Source organism: Rattus rattus, chromosome 5, assembly GCF_011064425.1.
Source record: "Rattus rattus isolate New Zealand chromosome 5, Rrattus_CSIRO_v1, whole genome shotgun sequence".
NCBI lineage: Eukaryota > Metazoa > Chordata > Mammalia > Rodentia > Muridae > Rattus > Rattus rattus.
The window spans coordinates 3,368,303-3,382,990 of record NC_046158.1 but is presented as its reverse complement, the minus strand read 5'-3'; the positions used below and the strand labels follow the sequence as shown (position 1 = coordinate 3,382,990).

Genomic DNA, 14,688 nt, shown 5'->3' with positions numbered 1-14,688 from the left:
TGATAATTTTTTATGTTATTTATTGATTCTCCCTCCAAAAAGGGGTTTCGGTTCAACAAAATCAGCACAACACTAACAGAAACCACCTCCTGAGAGCAACACAGCTCAGCTGCCGTGGTGAGAACCAGTTGTATTGAACAAGAAATGAAGTTGTAGTTAACAAGAAATGAGAGTCCTGGGCCATAGCTTGTGGCAATAGCCAAGGATACTTCCAAAACACGCCATCCCATGGGAGGCAAGACAAACTTGACAGCACAGGAGGGAGCGTGTGAAGCCAGGAGCTTGAGTTTGGTGTGCAGGAGACTAACTGGCCTTAGGCAGCCACGGTCGCCTGCCTCTGCACTCCAGGGCTCCCCTGGCTGGAGAGAGCCTGCCCCTGCATGCTAGCCATGAACTACACCTAAGTGACTTGTACACGGACAGCCCCTTGGGCTCAACGCTTCCTACAGAATTGTGGGGACGCTGATCCAGGACCCTAGATAGAGTCATGTAGGCTCCTGCCTCAGGCTCCTCAGACTGAACCATAGCCCAGTGTTAGGTTGTAAAACTAGGTTCAGAAATCACAAACAGCCTTACACACACATACACAAAAAGGATATCGAACGTCTCTGCAAACTTCTGCAACACAGACCACATCACACCGGGAAGTACTTCCCTGGGGTTCACTGTCTTAACACCAGGCCAGCCAGTGCCTGGGCTGTTTCCGCTGTTGCCCCATGTGTCCTGCATCCCTCGGGAAGCTGGCGCCATGGGCTTACTATGCTGTTTGGGACAGTGACCCACCCAGAGACCTGTGGCCTCCTCCAGCGAGAGGAAGCGGAGGACACCAGAATGCTCGGTCAGCATGAGTCTGCCCTCTTATGCAAGGAAGGCTTTGGTCCTGATGCCACCCAAGATCACACTGAGAGGGATCCCTGACTGTGCTTTTAGGAGCCAGTAGTTGTCCCCCAGGCCCAGACCCTTTATCTGTCGGGTCTATGGGGAACCTACATATGCTGGTCCTCAATGGGGTCTGCTGCTAGACTCCAGGTGTGAGCGTTTGCCAGTGGCCAACACCCCAGGGTGGTCTCCTGGCTCCGGGAAGGTCCTCTTGTAGTTGCGCCCGTTGGGCCCTCCTCGGTGCCGCTTGCACAGGTCACCGTTGAGGATGTCCTGGATGTGCTGCACGATCAGGTTGATGGCCACTGCGATGAGGCATGGGGAATGCTCAGCAGGCTCACTCCCACCACCCCTGCAGCCTCCCCTCTCACCCCTACCCTGCAAAACACTCATGGTGCAAGAAAGCCACGGGGCCTTCTGGCCTCACATGGTGCTGTTCTGCCTCCCTGAGGTCTCAGCGTCCTGGCTTGGTCTGTGTGAGGGCTCATGTTGACTGAACCCAAAAGCACGTCTTAACAGCCTGACAGGCCCTGCCCAACAGCTCTGTGTGTTTGGAAAGTGCACATGAACCCAGGTCCCAGATAAAGAATGACAGGCCCTGTGCACACACTTGGTACCTCCATAGCCAAGGCAGGGAGGGCACTCTGCCTGCTTCACGGTTTGGGTGCGGGCTGGGGTTTTCTTACCCATATTATCAACCCCTCGAGGGATGATCACATCAGCGTATTTCTTGGTCTGAAAGACACAGAAGGCTCTCTTGAGGCTGTTTCCTCCGGGGTCACTTCAGAGTACTCAGGAGCGGGCTGAAAGGCTGGATGTTGGTGGCACTGGCAGGTTGGGACAGCCTCAGATAGGTAAGAGATGGGGTCTGAACAGTGAAGGAGAAGATTAAGCCGGACTGAACCTGCAGTGCTTGCCTGATTACAGCTTCACTGCTGCCCAGGTAGGTGACAACACCCACAGTTCCTGGCCTCTGAAATTGAGACTGAAGTTGCAAGTGTCCTGTAGGAGCGAGCATGGCAGGACGAGAGCCTCGCCATGCCTGTTAACTAGCCCTGCACTTCATGGAGTCACGCATGGCACTTGGCACCTGCATGCTCTCGAGACTTAGTTGTTCTAGGCCAGTGACACTCCAGCAGACACAACTGAGAGCAGAGAAAGATGCCGAAGGAACCCAAGCTGAACCAGACAAAGCCCAGAGAAGGTGAGGGTATACTGTGGACCCAGGAGGGGTGCTGATGCTGTCAACCTGTAGGTTTGGGTCAAGGAGGCCTGGCCCCTGTGGCAGACACGTTGCTGTAGGCAATAGAGACCCTTTCCACGAAAGGCAAGAGCAGACCTGAGCTGGTATCCACTGTGGCAGTATCATGGGGTGGGGTGAGGAGGGGCTGAAACCCACTCCCCTTCCCACCAGCCTGGGAAGTGCTTTGGAGGGGCTGACTGGCTTGCATGATGGGAAGAGCTGAGTCAGGAAGCTGGGGATGCCAACGGTACCACAAGGATCAGGGACAGAGGAGGCAGCTGTCTGCTCAGGTCAGAGGCAGGGTTGAGGTTTGCAGCCTTTCATCACCTACTCAGCAAAAGGCCCACAAGTAAGAGACTGCAATAGTTTGTACCTCACACATTAACACTTTCCAGAGGGGCTGGGGAGATGGCTCCATGGTTAAGAGCACTGACTGCTCTTCCAGAGGTCCTGAGTTCAATTCCCAGCAACCACATGGTGGCTCACAACCATCTGTAATGGGATCCGATGCCCTCTCCTGGTGTCAGCGACAGTATGCTCATATACATAAAATAAATATAATGTCCTGGAACTCACTTTGTAAACCAGGCTGGCCTGGACCTCAGAAATCCACCTGCCTCTGCCTCCTGGGTGCTGGGGTTAGAGGTCCGTGCGCCACTACGGCCCGGCATAGTGGTTCACCTTAATCCCAGCACCCGGAAGGCAGCTCTTTCAATGGCCACACATGGACTTATGCATCCTGTTTTCCTGGTCTGGTTCCTTCAGTTTTGGCCAGGGTAGGAGTGAGGGATCCTCTCCATTTTGGCTCCTTCACTTTTGGAGGGCGGTTTCTCCGTTTCCAGTTCCCATACTTTTGAGGAGGTGGGGGCACACGGTGGGTCTCTCCATTTATCTCTGGCTGGCCCAGAATGTACTATGTAGACTAAGTTGGCCTTGAACACATAGAGATCTTCCTGCTCTGGGATTAAAAGAATGTACCATGCCTGGCTTTTATTTTCACCTTTAAGGGATAAGATACTGGGGGCTGAAGTTCAGTTCCCAGCACCCACATGGGGCAGCTCACAAGCACCTGTAACTCCAGGGCATCCAACACTCTCTTCTGGCTTCCATGAGCACACACACATGCACATAAACAAAGCCCAAATACACACACACACACACACACACACACACACACACACACACAAGGGCAAAATGCTATTACGTTTCTCTTTAAACCACAGCAATTTGACACCGAGGATGATGGTTCACACTTAACATCCCAGCACTCAAGACACTAAATGTAGAAGACTGTCATGATTTCAGAGCCAGCCTGGGCTACAATCCTGAGCTCCCCGAGACCTCACACCCTCCCTGAATTGGGTAGAGCCACAAATTCGCATGCCTCTAACTCCAGAAACATGAAATGGAAAAACAACAGACTCCTAATGGGAGTCCTCAGGGATCCGCGAGTCTGGTTCAGAGCGGCCCAGAGGACGGGGCCCTGGAGGAGCCGCCAAGGCACCCACCGGCTAATGGCCAGTGAACAAAGTCCTTACAGAAAGGCAAGACACCTCAGCCAGACTTGGAGGGGAAGCCATGCAGACACCCTGGGGTCTAGTCTGAGACACAGGCAAACAGTGTAGGCAGGGAGAGGTGCACAGAGCTGCCACCCATTCCACGTTTGAACGGATAGAAGAAATACCGGCAGGCAGAACTCCTCAAAGGCTGGTTTCACAAAGGCGGTGTACTGGGTGAGGATCTGCTCCAGGTCCCTTCCTCGCTGCACATCCCGGAGAACTATAGTGACAGGAATAAGGCACCACCATAAGCCCTCCTTGGGACCCGTGGAGGACCCCAAGCCCAGCCAGGGACCCAGAGGCCCTTACCTCTTCGAGACAGCCTAACATCGGAGTCCGTGTCCACAAAGAGGCGCAGGTGGAACATGTCCCGGATCTCCTGGGTGTAGAACACCAAGATGCCCTCGAACAGAACCACGTCAGCTGGGTAGACCACAGTGGTCTCTGGTAACCTGCCAGGAAGAGGCCAGGCTAGGCCCTGCTGATGGCCCACATTAGTAACCAGGGGCCTGACTGGAAGACAGTCCTCAGAAAGAGACTGCAATGGGACCACCGCAAGACTGGGTGTGACGTCCCTCCCAGGAGCTCCCTGCTTACCTTGAGTGGGTCACAAAATCATAGGTGGGGACCTCGACAGTTTTGCCTTCGACAATGTTTTTCAGGGTCTTGTGCATCAGATCATTATCAAACGCATCTACAAGAACAGAAGAAGGCCAGGCTGCCCAGCTGCAGCAGACAGCAGAGGACTACCTCTGTCCAAGGTCAGCACAGCTGGGAGCCAGGGGTGCAGAGGACCCCACAGCACACCCCCAGGATAAAGTTGTCCCACCAGACACTGGAACAAAGACTTTCTGATTGGCTAACACTGGGGGAAAGACGTGACTTGAGCCTCTGCTGCTCTTCGTGTCTGGGAAAACAAAGTTAAGAGTCCTGTTCTCTGACCTTCCTGCGTCCCTAGTAAAGCTTAAACCTTCAGGAACACAGGCACCTTCCATACCAGGACGCTCCAAGGCCTGAGCCTCTGTTTCTACCACTGGCTTCCCTGAAGACTGACTACCGCCAGGCAGCTTGGGGAATCCAAAGGTCAGGCAGGCAGTAGGGTGTACAAAGGGCCCCGCAGCAACAAGACGCCGGGCAGAGATTTCAACACATGGAGGAGTAATCCTAAAGACCTCTCAGCTCTTTCTTCCTAAGCGGCTCTAGCCAAAGTCTTGAGTCACTCCAGGCCCACAGAATTCAGCAAATCCTAACCTAATGTGGGCCCACTACTAAGGGAATCGAGAGCTAAGTTTCATGGAGCCCCATTGCTGATGAATTCCAACACAATCCCCACCTTGGCAGTTGGTGTCCAGCACTTCTCTCAGTACAGCCTCGGTCCCGCACTTTGCATCCTACACACACATTCCTGGACAGCCTCCCGTGGCAGTCTGAACCCAGCAAACATCTGTGCGCCCTTGGTCTGGCAGCCTGCATCTCACAAACCTCTCTACAGCCCTGATCCAGCATTCTGCATCCATACACACCTCTATATCTGTCTGGCTGTCTGCAATCTCTGTAGAGCCCACATCCCGCAGCAATCTATCCTCTACCCCCACCTCTCCGGGTAGACATTCTCCAGGTACCTGGATGGTCAAAATTGTACTGTCCCTTCAAGGCCTTGGCCTTCTGCTCGGCTGTCAGAACCTTATAGAAGCAGTCCTGGCTCAGGATGACCAACTTGCGCTGCCGGCGGTCCACTTCGTTCTGCCCCAGCAGTTCCATGATCTTCTCACACACTGTTGACTAGGGATAGAAAGTGCCAAAAGTGGGCTTGTGCAGTGACCCGCCAGCCCCTAGGGGCGGCCCCTTGGCTACTAGCAACAGGTGCCGCGGTTGGGCCGGAGGCAATGGCGCCCCAACCTGCGGCCTGGCAGTCCCTCCGCGAGGCCCGGGCGCAGGGCGCTCACCTTGCCGCTAGCAGTGCCACCGCTCACGCCAATGAGAAACGGCCGCGGCTGGGGACGATCGGCCTCCGGCGCGGCGCTCTCGGAGCCGCCGCCTCCCGCCGAAGCCATCTCCGGAGCGGCTGACATACATCCACCGACTCTGCCTGCTCCCGCCAGGACCTAGGGGCGGACGCCGTACGCATCGCTTCCGGGGCCATAGGCGCATGCGCGCAGGAGGCACCGCCCTCCGGGCCTTGTCCCCGTAGAGCCTCAGTGACTGCGGAATGACCCTGTTACCTGGAGGCGGGGCCTGGATGGGGCTCCACCTCCCGTTGAGCTGCACTCTCACATGCTAGACTATACCAAGGTCTCCAGCCCACGTACCTGTGAACACCTCCATTTCCCTAGCACAGCCGAGATCCTGTCACCCACAGGGTTAGGACCTTCCCTATGCTCTTCCCTATGTGCCTCCTGCCACAGATGTCCCTCCTCAGCTCCTTCCAAGGTGAGAGACCATGTCATCCTGAGACACTTAGGAAGACTTCCCTCTCTCAGTATTTAAGTATCCTAAGAATCTGCTAGAATCTCTTGACTTTTAGTCAGACTCTTATCACATAGCCATGGCTGCCTAACAGTACTCTGAAGCCCAGGTTAGCCTCAAACATGTGGCAATTCGCCTGCCTCAGCCTTCTGGGGATTACAAGCACACACCATCATGCCTGGCTTTTTTAAAAAAAATGAAATATTTATAATAATTTTAATTATGTGTATTTGTGTGTGTGTGTGTGTGGTGTGTGTGTTAAGGGACTGTGCATATGACGGAAGTGCCCGGGGAGTATCAGATCCCCATAGAGCTGGAGTCATAGGCAGTTGTGAGATGCCCATTTTAAATGCTGGGAACTGAACTCTGGTCCTATGAAAGAGGAGTACACTTTTTTTTTTTTTTTCATTTTACTTTATATGTACCGCTGTTTTACTTGCCTGTGTTTTTGTACCACGTGCTTGGAGTTCCCACAGGGGCCAGTAGAGGGAGTTGGTTCCCCTGGGACTGGACTTTGCAACAGTTAAAAGCTACCAATGGGTGCTGAGAATTGAAACTAGGCTCCTAGAAGAGCAGTCATTCCAATTCCAACAACTTGGCTTTTAAATTCTTTGTTGTTGTTGTTGTTGCTTTTGTTTTGCTTTCTTTGGGACGAATGTCTCATTGGGTAGCCCAGAACTTGCAAAGAAGATCAGGATGGCTCTAAGTGCTAGGATTAAAGGCATGTGCCATCATGCCTGGTCTTAAATTCTTCCTGTGAGCATTGATTGCTCCTGAGGTTCATTTGCCATGAATTCTTAAGGTGTTGAGAGATGGGGTAATGCAATTAAGTGGAAGCTGCTGGACTCTCAAATCTTGCTGCCCGCCTTGAGCTGAGGAGCCAGCGCTCCACCAGCTCAATTGCTGTTACGTCAGCATGGACTTGAAACACTTAGCAGAGGCCTTAAGAAAACCATAGAGTGGCCAGAGCTCCTGAAAGAACCAGCCTCAGCCAGGCTGTTTCAATTTGTACCAAATGTTTCTATCATAAGCCTCTAGATGACCGTGCAACCATTCCACCCAGGCTAGAGTGGGAGCTGGACTAGCGCCCGGAAACTGACCATCCAAGGGACACCTGGGAGGAAAGACTGGGAGAAAAGGATTGGCCATCCCGAGAGAACAGGCTCAGACAGGCTTGTGGGAGTCAGGGAAGGAACATGAGACTCAAGACTGCATAGAGCATCTATGTCACCCAGCTGTCCCTCATATCCTCATCTAGTCTTTGCTCATTTAATACCCAGTGCCAGTTTAGCTGGCCATTGGGGTCCTGGTCTGTTCTTGCACTATGTCTGTCTCCCCACAGCTTCTTTCTGTTTTCTCTTTCCCAAAAGACACATCCTGACCTAGCTGGGGAGACTCCAGCTCAGCCTCCGGAGAGATGGAAACCCTTCTACATTGTTGGGATGTCCTGCTGCTAAGGTTGAATGAAGCCTCCCGTTACTGGACAGCCCTGAGCTCGGTGCGAAACGGCAGACTCCCTTCGTCAGCCAAACCCCCATCTTCTCTGGGGGTTCCAGGATCTCACGTTACCTACCTGAGGAATGTCACTTAGTCCCGTGATCCTGAAATGCCACTCCATGTTAATGGGGCATCTGAGTACCTTAGCTTTCAGCCAATGACCTTTGCCCTGGATATTCTCACCCCTTCCCCAAAACAGTGTAGCCCCTGGTTCACCCTGAAAGTGTGTGCACACAAGCTGAGTCACTGAAGTTATTTTGTTGTCTAAGGAGCTGTGACACTGAGATCTCCGAAGGAAACCTCCCTCCTCCCTGGCATTCGCTGCCACACCAGGGTCCTGCTGACCCACCCGGTCTGGATTCTCTTCAGCCTTTTGCCCTTGGTGTGTACCAGAGTCTGTACAAACCACGGGAAAACACAGACTGCGGAACTTGGATCTGCTCTACCCTCCCCTGTTTGGTGCGTAGCAACATCTGGACACCACAAGGGAGGAAGTGGAAAAACAGAGCCACACATTATCTGGTTGCTTTCTTTCTTTCTATCTCTTCAGTCTACCTAGAGCCAAAACTCCTCCACCTTCTCCCCTGTAGGAGGGGGCTATAACTTTACATCCCAATCAGTACTCTTTCTCTACCAAACCAAAACTAACCGGAAGTCTTCCTTACAGTTTTTTCTTCCGTTCTTTTCTTTGCACTCATGTTCTCAGCAAATATACTACATATACATATATACATATAGGTATATATTATATATACCTATATACATATATGTACACACACATATACATATACATACATACATATACATATATACATATATACACACTACACATACATATATACATATATACACATATGTATATATACATTACATGTGTATATATGTATGTGTATGTATATATTCATTACATATGTATATATGTATATATGTGTATGTATGATCCATAAATCAATATTCTTCAGCTACCAGTGTCTTTGCTCCCTGAAATGATGGGTGCTTAAGGGGTGATTATTTTCCAGTTGACGATTACTGGATTCTCATAGTGTTAGCATTCTGACTAAGCTCCACCCCCACAGTTACCTGGCAACAGCCAGGTATGCCTGACACTATAAAAGGAGCCGCTTGCCCCCCTCTTCACTCTCTTGCTCTCTTACCTTCTACCCACTTTGTCTCATTCTCTCTCCACGTGCTCATGGCCGCCTCTCCTCTGCACCCCATCCCCTGCCCCTACTACCGTCTATCTTAACTCCCTGAATAAACTCTATACTACACCATCATCCTGTGGCTGGTCCCTCGGGGGAAGGGCTGTCTCAGTCTGGGCCCACAGAGTCACCCCCTTTCCCGTACCTCACCACACCTCCATAGAACATGTCTCCACGCTCTATCTTTTTATAAACACAATCACATAGAAGGCCTGAGCGGATGGTGACTGTCATCGTAGACAGTCCTCTACTCTCGGGGAGTCCTGGGGACTGAGCCTGGTTTCCTGAACATCACTTTCACCAAAGAAAATAAAACCACAACCCAGCTACAACCTAGATTGTCTTGAACACTGCAAATGTTTCCACTGAATAAAGAAAGGGAAACGACATTTGAAAAAAGAATTCTACCAATAATGCCAGCCTATAAAACATAACACAGGAAACACTAAAAATCAAGACATGTTTCTCCTCCAAACACCAGAGTTCCATCATCATGGCCCACAGGAGACATTCCAGACAAAGAATTAAATGGGACGATTAACTCCCAAATAAATTCTAAGAGGGCACAGATAGCTAAATGAAATACAGAAGTCAATAAAGGATATGAAAATGGAATTCCACAAGAGAAAAATACAAAAGTAAACACAAACTGAAATGATGAAAATCAAAATTTTATTAAGTCTTGTTGAACTAGGTCACTAATAGAACAGATCATGGGGAAAACAGGATATCTGGGCCTGAAAACAAGATAGAGCAATTGGAACATTCAATCTAGAAAAAAAATTACTAAAAATGTACAAACAGAACGTGCTAGATCTTTGGGAGTCTATGAAAAGGCAAAAGCGATGAATTAATGTATATATGTGGTGGTTTGAATGCTTGGTCCACGGGAAGTGGCTCTATTAGGAGGTGTGGCCTTGTTGGAGTGGGTGTGGCCTTGTTGGAGTGGGTGTGGCCTTGTTGGAGTGCATCCTTGTGGGAGTGGTCTTTGAGGTCTCCTAGGCTCAAGCTCCATCCAGTGCAGAGGAGACCCTTCTCTTAGCTGCCTGTGGATCAAAATGTAGAACTCTCAGCTCCTCCTCCAGCCTGGACGCTGCCATGCTTCCTGCTGTGATGATACTGGACTGAACCTCTGAACCTATAAGCCAGCCCCGATTAAATGTTGTCCTTTATGAGAGTTGCCTTTGGCATGATGTCTTTTCACAACAATAAAACTTTAATTAAGACAACATAGAAGGGGCTGGAGAGATGGCTCAGTGGTTAAGAGCACTGTCTGCTTTTCCAGAGGTCCTGAGTTCAATTCCCAGCAACCACGTGGTGGCTCACAACCATCCGTATTGAGATCCAATGCCCTCTTCTGGCCTACAGGCATATGTGCAGGCAGAAAGCTGTATGATGTGTATATGATAAATAAATATTTAAAAAAAAGACAACATAGAAGGACAAAAAGAACTTCATATCAAAGGATAAGAAACATTTTCAATAACTTGAGCAAAAACTTTTGCAAAGTCCCCATCCAGGTCCAAGAGGCATTTAGAGCACAAATAGATACGTTACAGTGAAAGCACTAACTATGCAGAATAAAGTATATTGAACATTGCAGAAGAGTCACATATCAATATAGGCCCTCTGAGAATATTAGCTTATTTCTCAACAGAAACTGAAGTCAGAACAGCTCAGAATGATTAACTTCAAGTTTTAGAAGACCACAGCTGCTGGGGACTGGAGAGATGGCTCAGGGGTTAAAAACACTGGGTGCTCTTCCACAGGTCCTGAGTTCAATTCCCACCACCCACGTGGCAGCTCACAACTGTTCAAGATCCAAACATACATGACAGCGAAACATCAATGTATATGAAATAAAAATAAATTAAATATATTATTTATGTATTTATATATAATTATATGCTATATATATAATTACATATATTTTATTTAGATATATAAAATTATATATATTTTAAAGACCACAGCTGCCAACCCAGACTATTATACCCAGCAAAAATATCATATTCAAGAAACAAAAGCTTTCCATGATAAAAGCATGGGAAAGAGATCTATGTAAAGTAATTAATCTCTAGAGAGAAAACTGACAAGAATGATTTACACTGAAGAGAAGGATGAACACACCCAAGAGGTTACAAGAAAGACTATACTATGTGTGGTGGTTTGAATATGCTTGGCCTAGAGAGAGACACTATTAGGAGGTGTGGCCTTGTTGGAGTAGGTGTGGCCTTGTTGGAGGAAGTGTGTCACTGTGAGGGTGGGCTTTGAGGCCCTTTTCCTGGCTCCCTGAAAGTCAGTCTTCTTCTGACTGCCCTTGGATCAAGATGTAGAGCTCTTGGCTGCTTCCCCAGTACTGTGTCTGCCTGGATGCTGCCATGCTCCCACCTTGATGATAATGGACTGAACCTCTGAACATGTAAGCCAGCCCCAATTAAATGTTGTCCCTTAAGAGTTCCTTGGTCATGGTGTCTCTTCACAGCAATGGAAACCCTAAAACAGCGTGGTAAAATGAGGAACAGGAAGATTGACAGGTATGTACTGGTATGCCAGGCTCAGATTGACTTTGAAGTATCTATGGTTCTATGTAACTGAGAATGACCTTGAAATTGTGTCCTCTACCTCCTAAATGCTAGGATTACAGGCATGCAACATCCTGCCTGTTATCTGGTACTAGGAACCAGCCCCAGTATGGGTAGGCAAGTACTCTACAACTGAACCACCTTTCCAGATCCAACGACTTACATTTCATGTTTCATTGTTTGTCTCTTTCTCTTAGAATTATAAACTCCACCAAGGCATGAGTATTTGTGTTTTGTTCAATAATTCATCCCTGGATTTTAGAGCCCCCCTCGGCACTTGGAGAATGAAGGAATGAACAAATGAATGAGTGAATGAATGAATGAATGAATGAATGGAGAATAGCAGCTGGGTAGCTATAGCTTCATGTCTTCATACTCCAGCCCCCTCTCATCTTCGTCCTCCCCAGACTTCCAGGGCTTTGGCTCCTGAAGGTCCCAAAGTTATTGCCCAGGGCCTGGATTATACTTAGAACACGGCATCCACCACCTTACTGCCCTGCTGATGTATGCTTGCCAGTCATTCAGTCATCCTTCATGAGGGCGGGACCTTCTGTGACGAGGACACCACAGGCATCATGGAATCCACTTTCACAAATGGGGAGGTGAAGCCCCCAGTGCTGTGACCATGCTGCTCTTTCCTCTTCAACACCAGATCAGGGCAAGCTAAAAGCCAGGCGTGTTACTATTTTCATTGCTGTGCCCTGAGGAACGCTACTGGGAAGGACGATTTGGTTCAGGGAAGGCATTGTGGAGGGACCGTGAGGTGGCAAGTCACATTCCACCCATAAGTGTCGAGGACCGCCTGGCCTGCTTATGCCTTTCTTTGCCTGAACCAGGTGTTTTCCACTTCATGGGCCCTTGTTTCCAAGTAACATACGTGCCGATTACCACCAGCCAAGAATACTGGAGCCTTCCTGGTAGCTTGCTTCTACACTAGAATGAATTTCACTCTATTGTTAGTTAGAAGTTTTTTGGGAAATTGAAAGTTATGCCATCGGTTTTTGATGTGATGTATGTGATTGTTAGCCTGACAACCAGTTTGTGTTGTGTTTTTTTCTGTTTATAAGCAGGAGCTTTTTGCTTTATTAAATGAGACTTGATCAGAATACTGTCTTGTCTCCATTTCTCGTGCCTCTTGTCCCGTCCATTCCCACTCCCCTCTCCAGGGTCTCAGTTGACGTTCCTGCAGGCCAGAACTCATAAGAAGCAGAGAGAAGGTTCGATAAGGTATTTTGTTCCGGCATGGATGCGAGGTGGCTGCCTTTACTGGTTTGGAATGCACAATGATGAGAAACAAAAACGAAAAGATCTCCAGAAAGAAGCCATGATGGAAACACAGCGGACTGCTAGATTAAATGGAAAGAATGCCCAGGCATCCCCGTGCCCCCATTGATGTTCCAGAATGTCATCAAGACAGTGGTGAGCGACATATGAGCGCCTGGAGGAGGACTGTGCAGAGTACTTCCTAGCACCATGAACACTAATCAGTCAGAAATGGCGAGCTTCTAGCTGGGCACCAGCTCAATCTCCTCATGTTGATGACATAACGTTCAGGATGAAGCCCAGAAGCTCACAGCTGCCAGCCAGCACTGTTCTACTGCACCATCTCAGCCCATGTTCGCTCTTAAACACCACCAAAACATGCAACGGGATGGCAGAATAAACCTCCACTTTATTTGAATATTCATGATACTTTTTGCCACTTAAATTATTTTATACAGGGCTGGACAAATGGCTCAGCGGTTAAGAGCACTGGATGTACTTCCAGAGGTCCTGAGTTCAAGTCCCAGCAACCACATGGTGGCTCACAACCATCTGTAATGAGATCTGATGCCCTCTTCTGGTGTATCTGAAGACAGCTACAGTGTACTCATATAAATAAAAAAATCAATAAAAAATTTAAAAAAATATTTTATACAGTTATGATTTTTTTCCTAAGGAATTCTTTGTATCTCAATGTAAGACTCTTCGTTTTGTTTTGTTTTGTTTTGTTTTCCTTTTCTTTTTTTCGGAGCTGGGGACCGAACCCAGGGCCTTGCGCTTGCTAGGCAAGCACTCTACCACTGAGCTAAATCCCCAACCCCTAATGTAAGACTCTTCAACCTGATGTTAGACATAATTTCCTGTAGTTTCCAAAATTGCTTTAATAAAAAGTTTAACTTTGGAAAAAAAAAAAAAAGAAGAAGAAGAAGCAGAGAGACGTGGAGGTGAGCATTCAGCTTCCCCTTAGGATTCAGTCCAGGCTTTCAGCCCAAAAGATGGTGCTTACATCTAGGTTGGGCCTTCTTTTTGTCCTGGTTAGACCTTTCCAGAAACACTTTCATGGAGAGAGACATTGTCTTAGGGTTTTACTGCTGTGAAAAGACACCATGACCAAGGCGACTCTTATAAGGACAATATTTAATTGGGCCACCTCACAGGTTCAGGGGTTCAGTCCTTCATCATCAAGGCAGGAGCATGGCAGCATCCAGGCAGGCATGGTGCAGGCAGAACTGAGAGCTCTACATCTTCATCTGAAGGAAGCCAGGAGCAGACTGGCTCCCACTAAGTTAAGAGGAGGGTCTCAAGCTCCACACCCACCATGACACCTGTCCTCAAACAAGGCCACACCTACTCCAACAAGGCCACACCTACTCCAACAAGGCTACACCTACTCCAACAAGGCACACCTACTTCAATAAGGCCACACCTACTCCAACAAGGCCACACCTACTCCAACAAGGCCACACCTACTCTAACAAGGCCGCACCTACTCCGACAAGGCCACACTCACTCCAACAAAACCACACCTCCTAATAGTACAACTCCCTGGGCTAAGCATATACGAACTACCACAGACATCCACATGTGTTTCCATGGATCCTAAATGTAGTCAGGTTGACAATGAAGGCTGACCATCATAATTGTCATGGCGGTGCACACCTGTAAGTCCAGCACTTGGGAAGCTGGGTCAGGACTCCCAAGTTTGAGTCCAACTAGGCTATAGAAGGAGACCCTGTCTCAAAAAAACAAAAACCAGAAAAGCAAACAGAGTCACAGCCACCATCATATTGTCAGTCGTATGTTTCCTCCGCCACCTTTGCTCAGCCCATGACCAAGCCTATCCTTGGGTCAGATAACAGGAGGACAGGCATCAGTCGCACAACAGGAGCTTCGGAGTAATGAGCATTGGAGATGAGGATGCTGAGCCAGAACTGCAGGGTGAGGACTAGGGTGTGATGGGTGTGGTGGGACAGCTTTGAGGCCTTCCAGCTCCT

The 14,688-nt window shown here is 48.9% G+C and overlaps 1 protein-coding gene across 2 annotated transcripts; it reads right to left on the bottom strand.

The window, feature by feature from the left end:
* Positions 1 to 3: 3 nt before the first annotated feature.
* Uck1 (uridine-cytidine kinase 1) lies at positions 4 to 5,824 on the bottom strand. 2 transcript variants are annotated; one of them, XM_032902794.1, is made up of 7 exons: positions 5,628 to 5,824; positions 5,304 to 5,463; positions 4,279 to 4,375; positions 3,991 to 4,133; positions 3,807 to 3,901; positions 1,566 to 1,614; positions 4 to 1,184 (listed from the first exon to the last, which is right to left on the bottom strand). In XM_032902794.1, the coding sequence occupies exons 1-7, from the start codon at positions 5,751 to 5,753 to the stop codon at positions 1,003 to 1,005; spliced, it is 852 nt and encodes a 283-aa protein (XP_032758685.1). In that variant the 5' UTR covers positions 5,754 to 5,824; the 3' UTR covers positions 4 to 1,002. The 2 variants fall into 2 exon arrangements, 1 of the variants encoding a protein (XP_032758685.1); XR_004387963.1 differs by having other exon boundaries at positions 940 to 1,184; positions 1,566 to 1,852; positions 5,628 to 5,806.
* Positions 5,825 to 14,688: the final 8,864 nt, after the last annotated feature.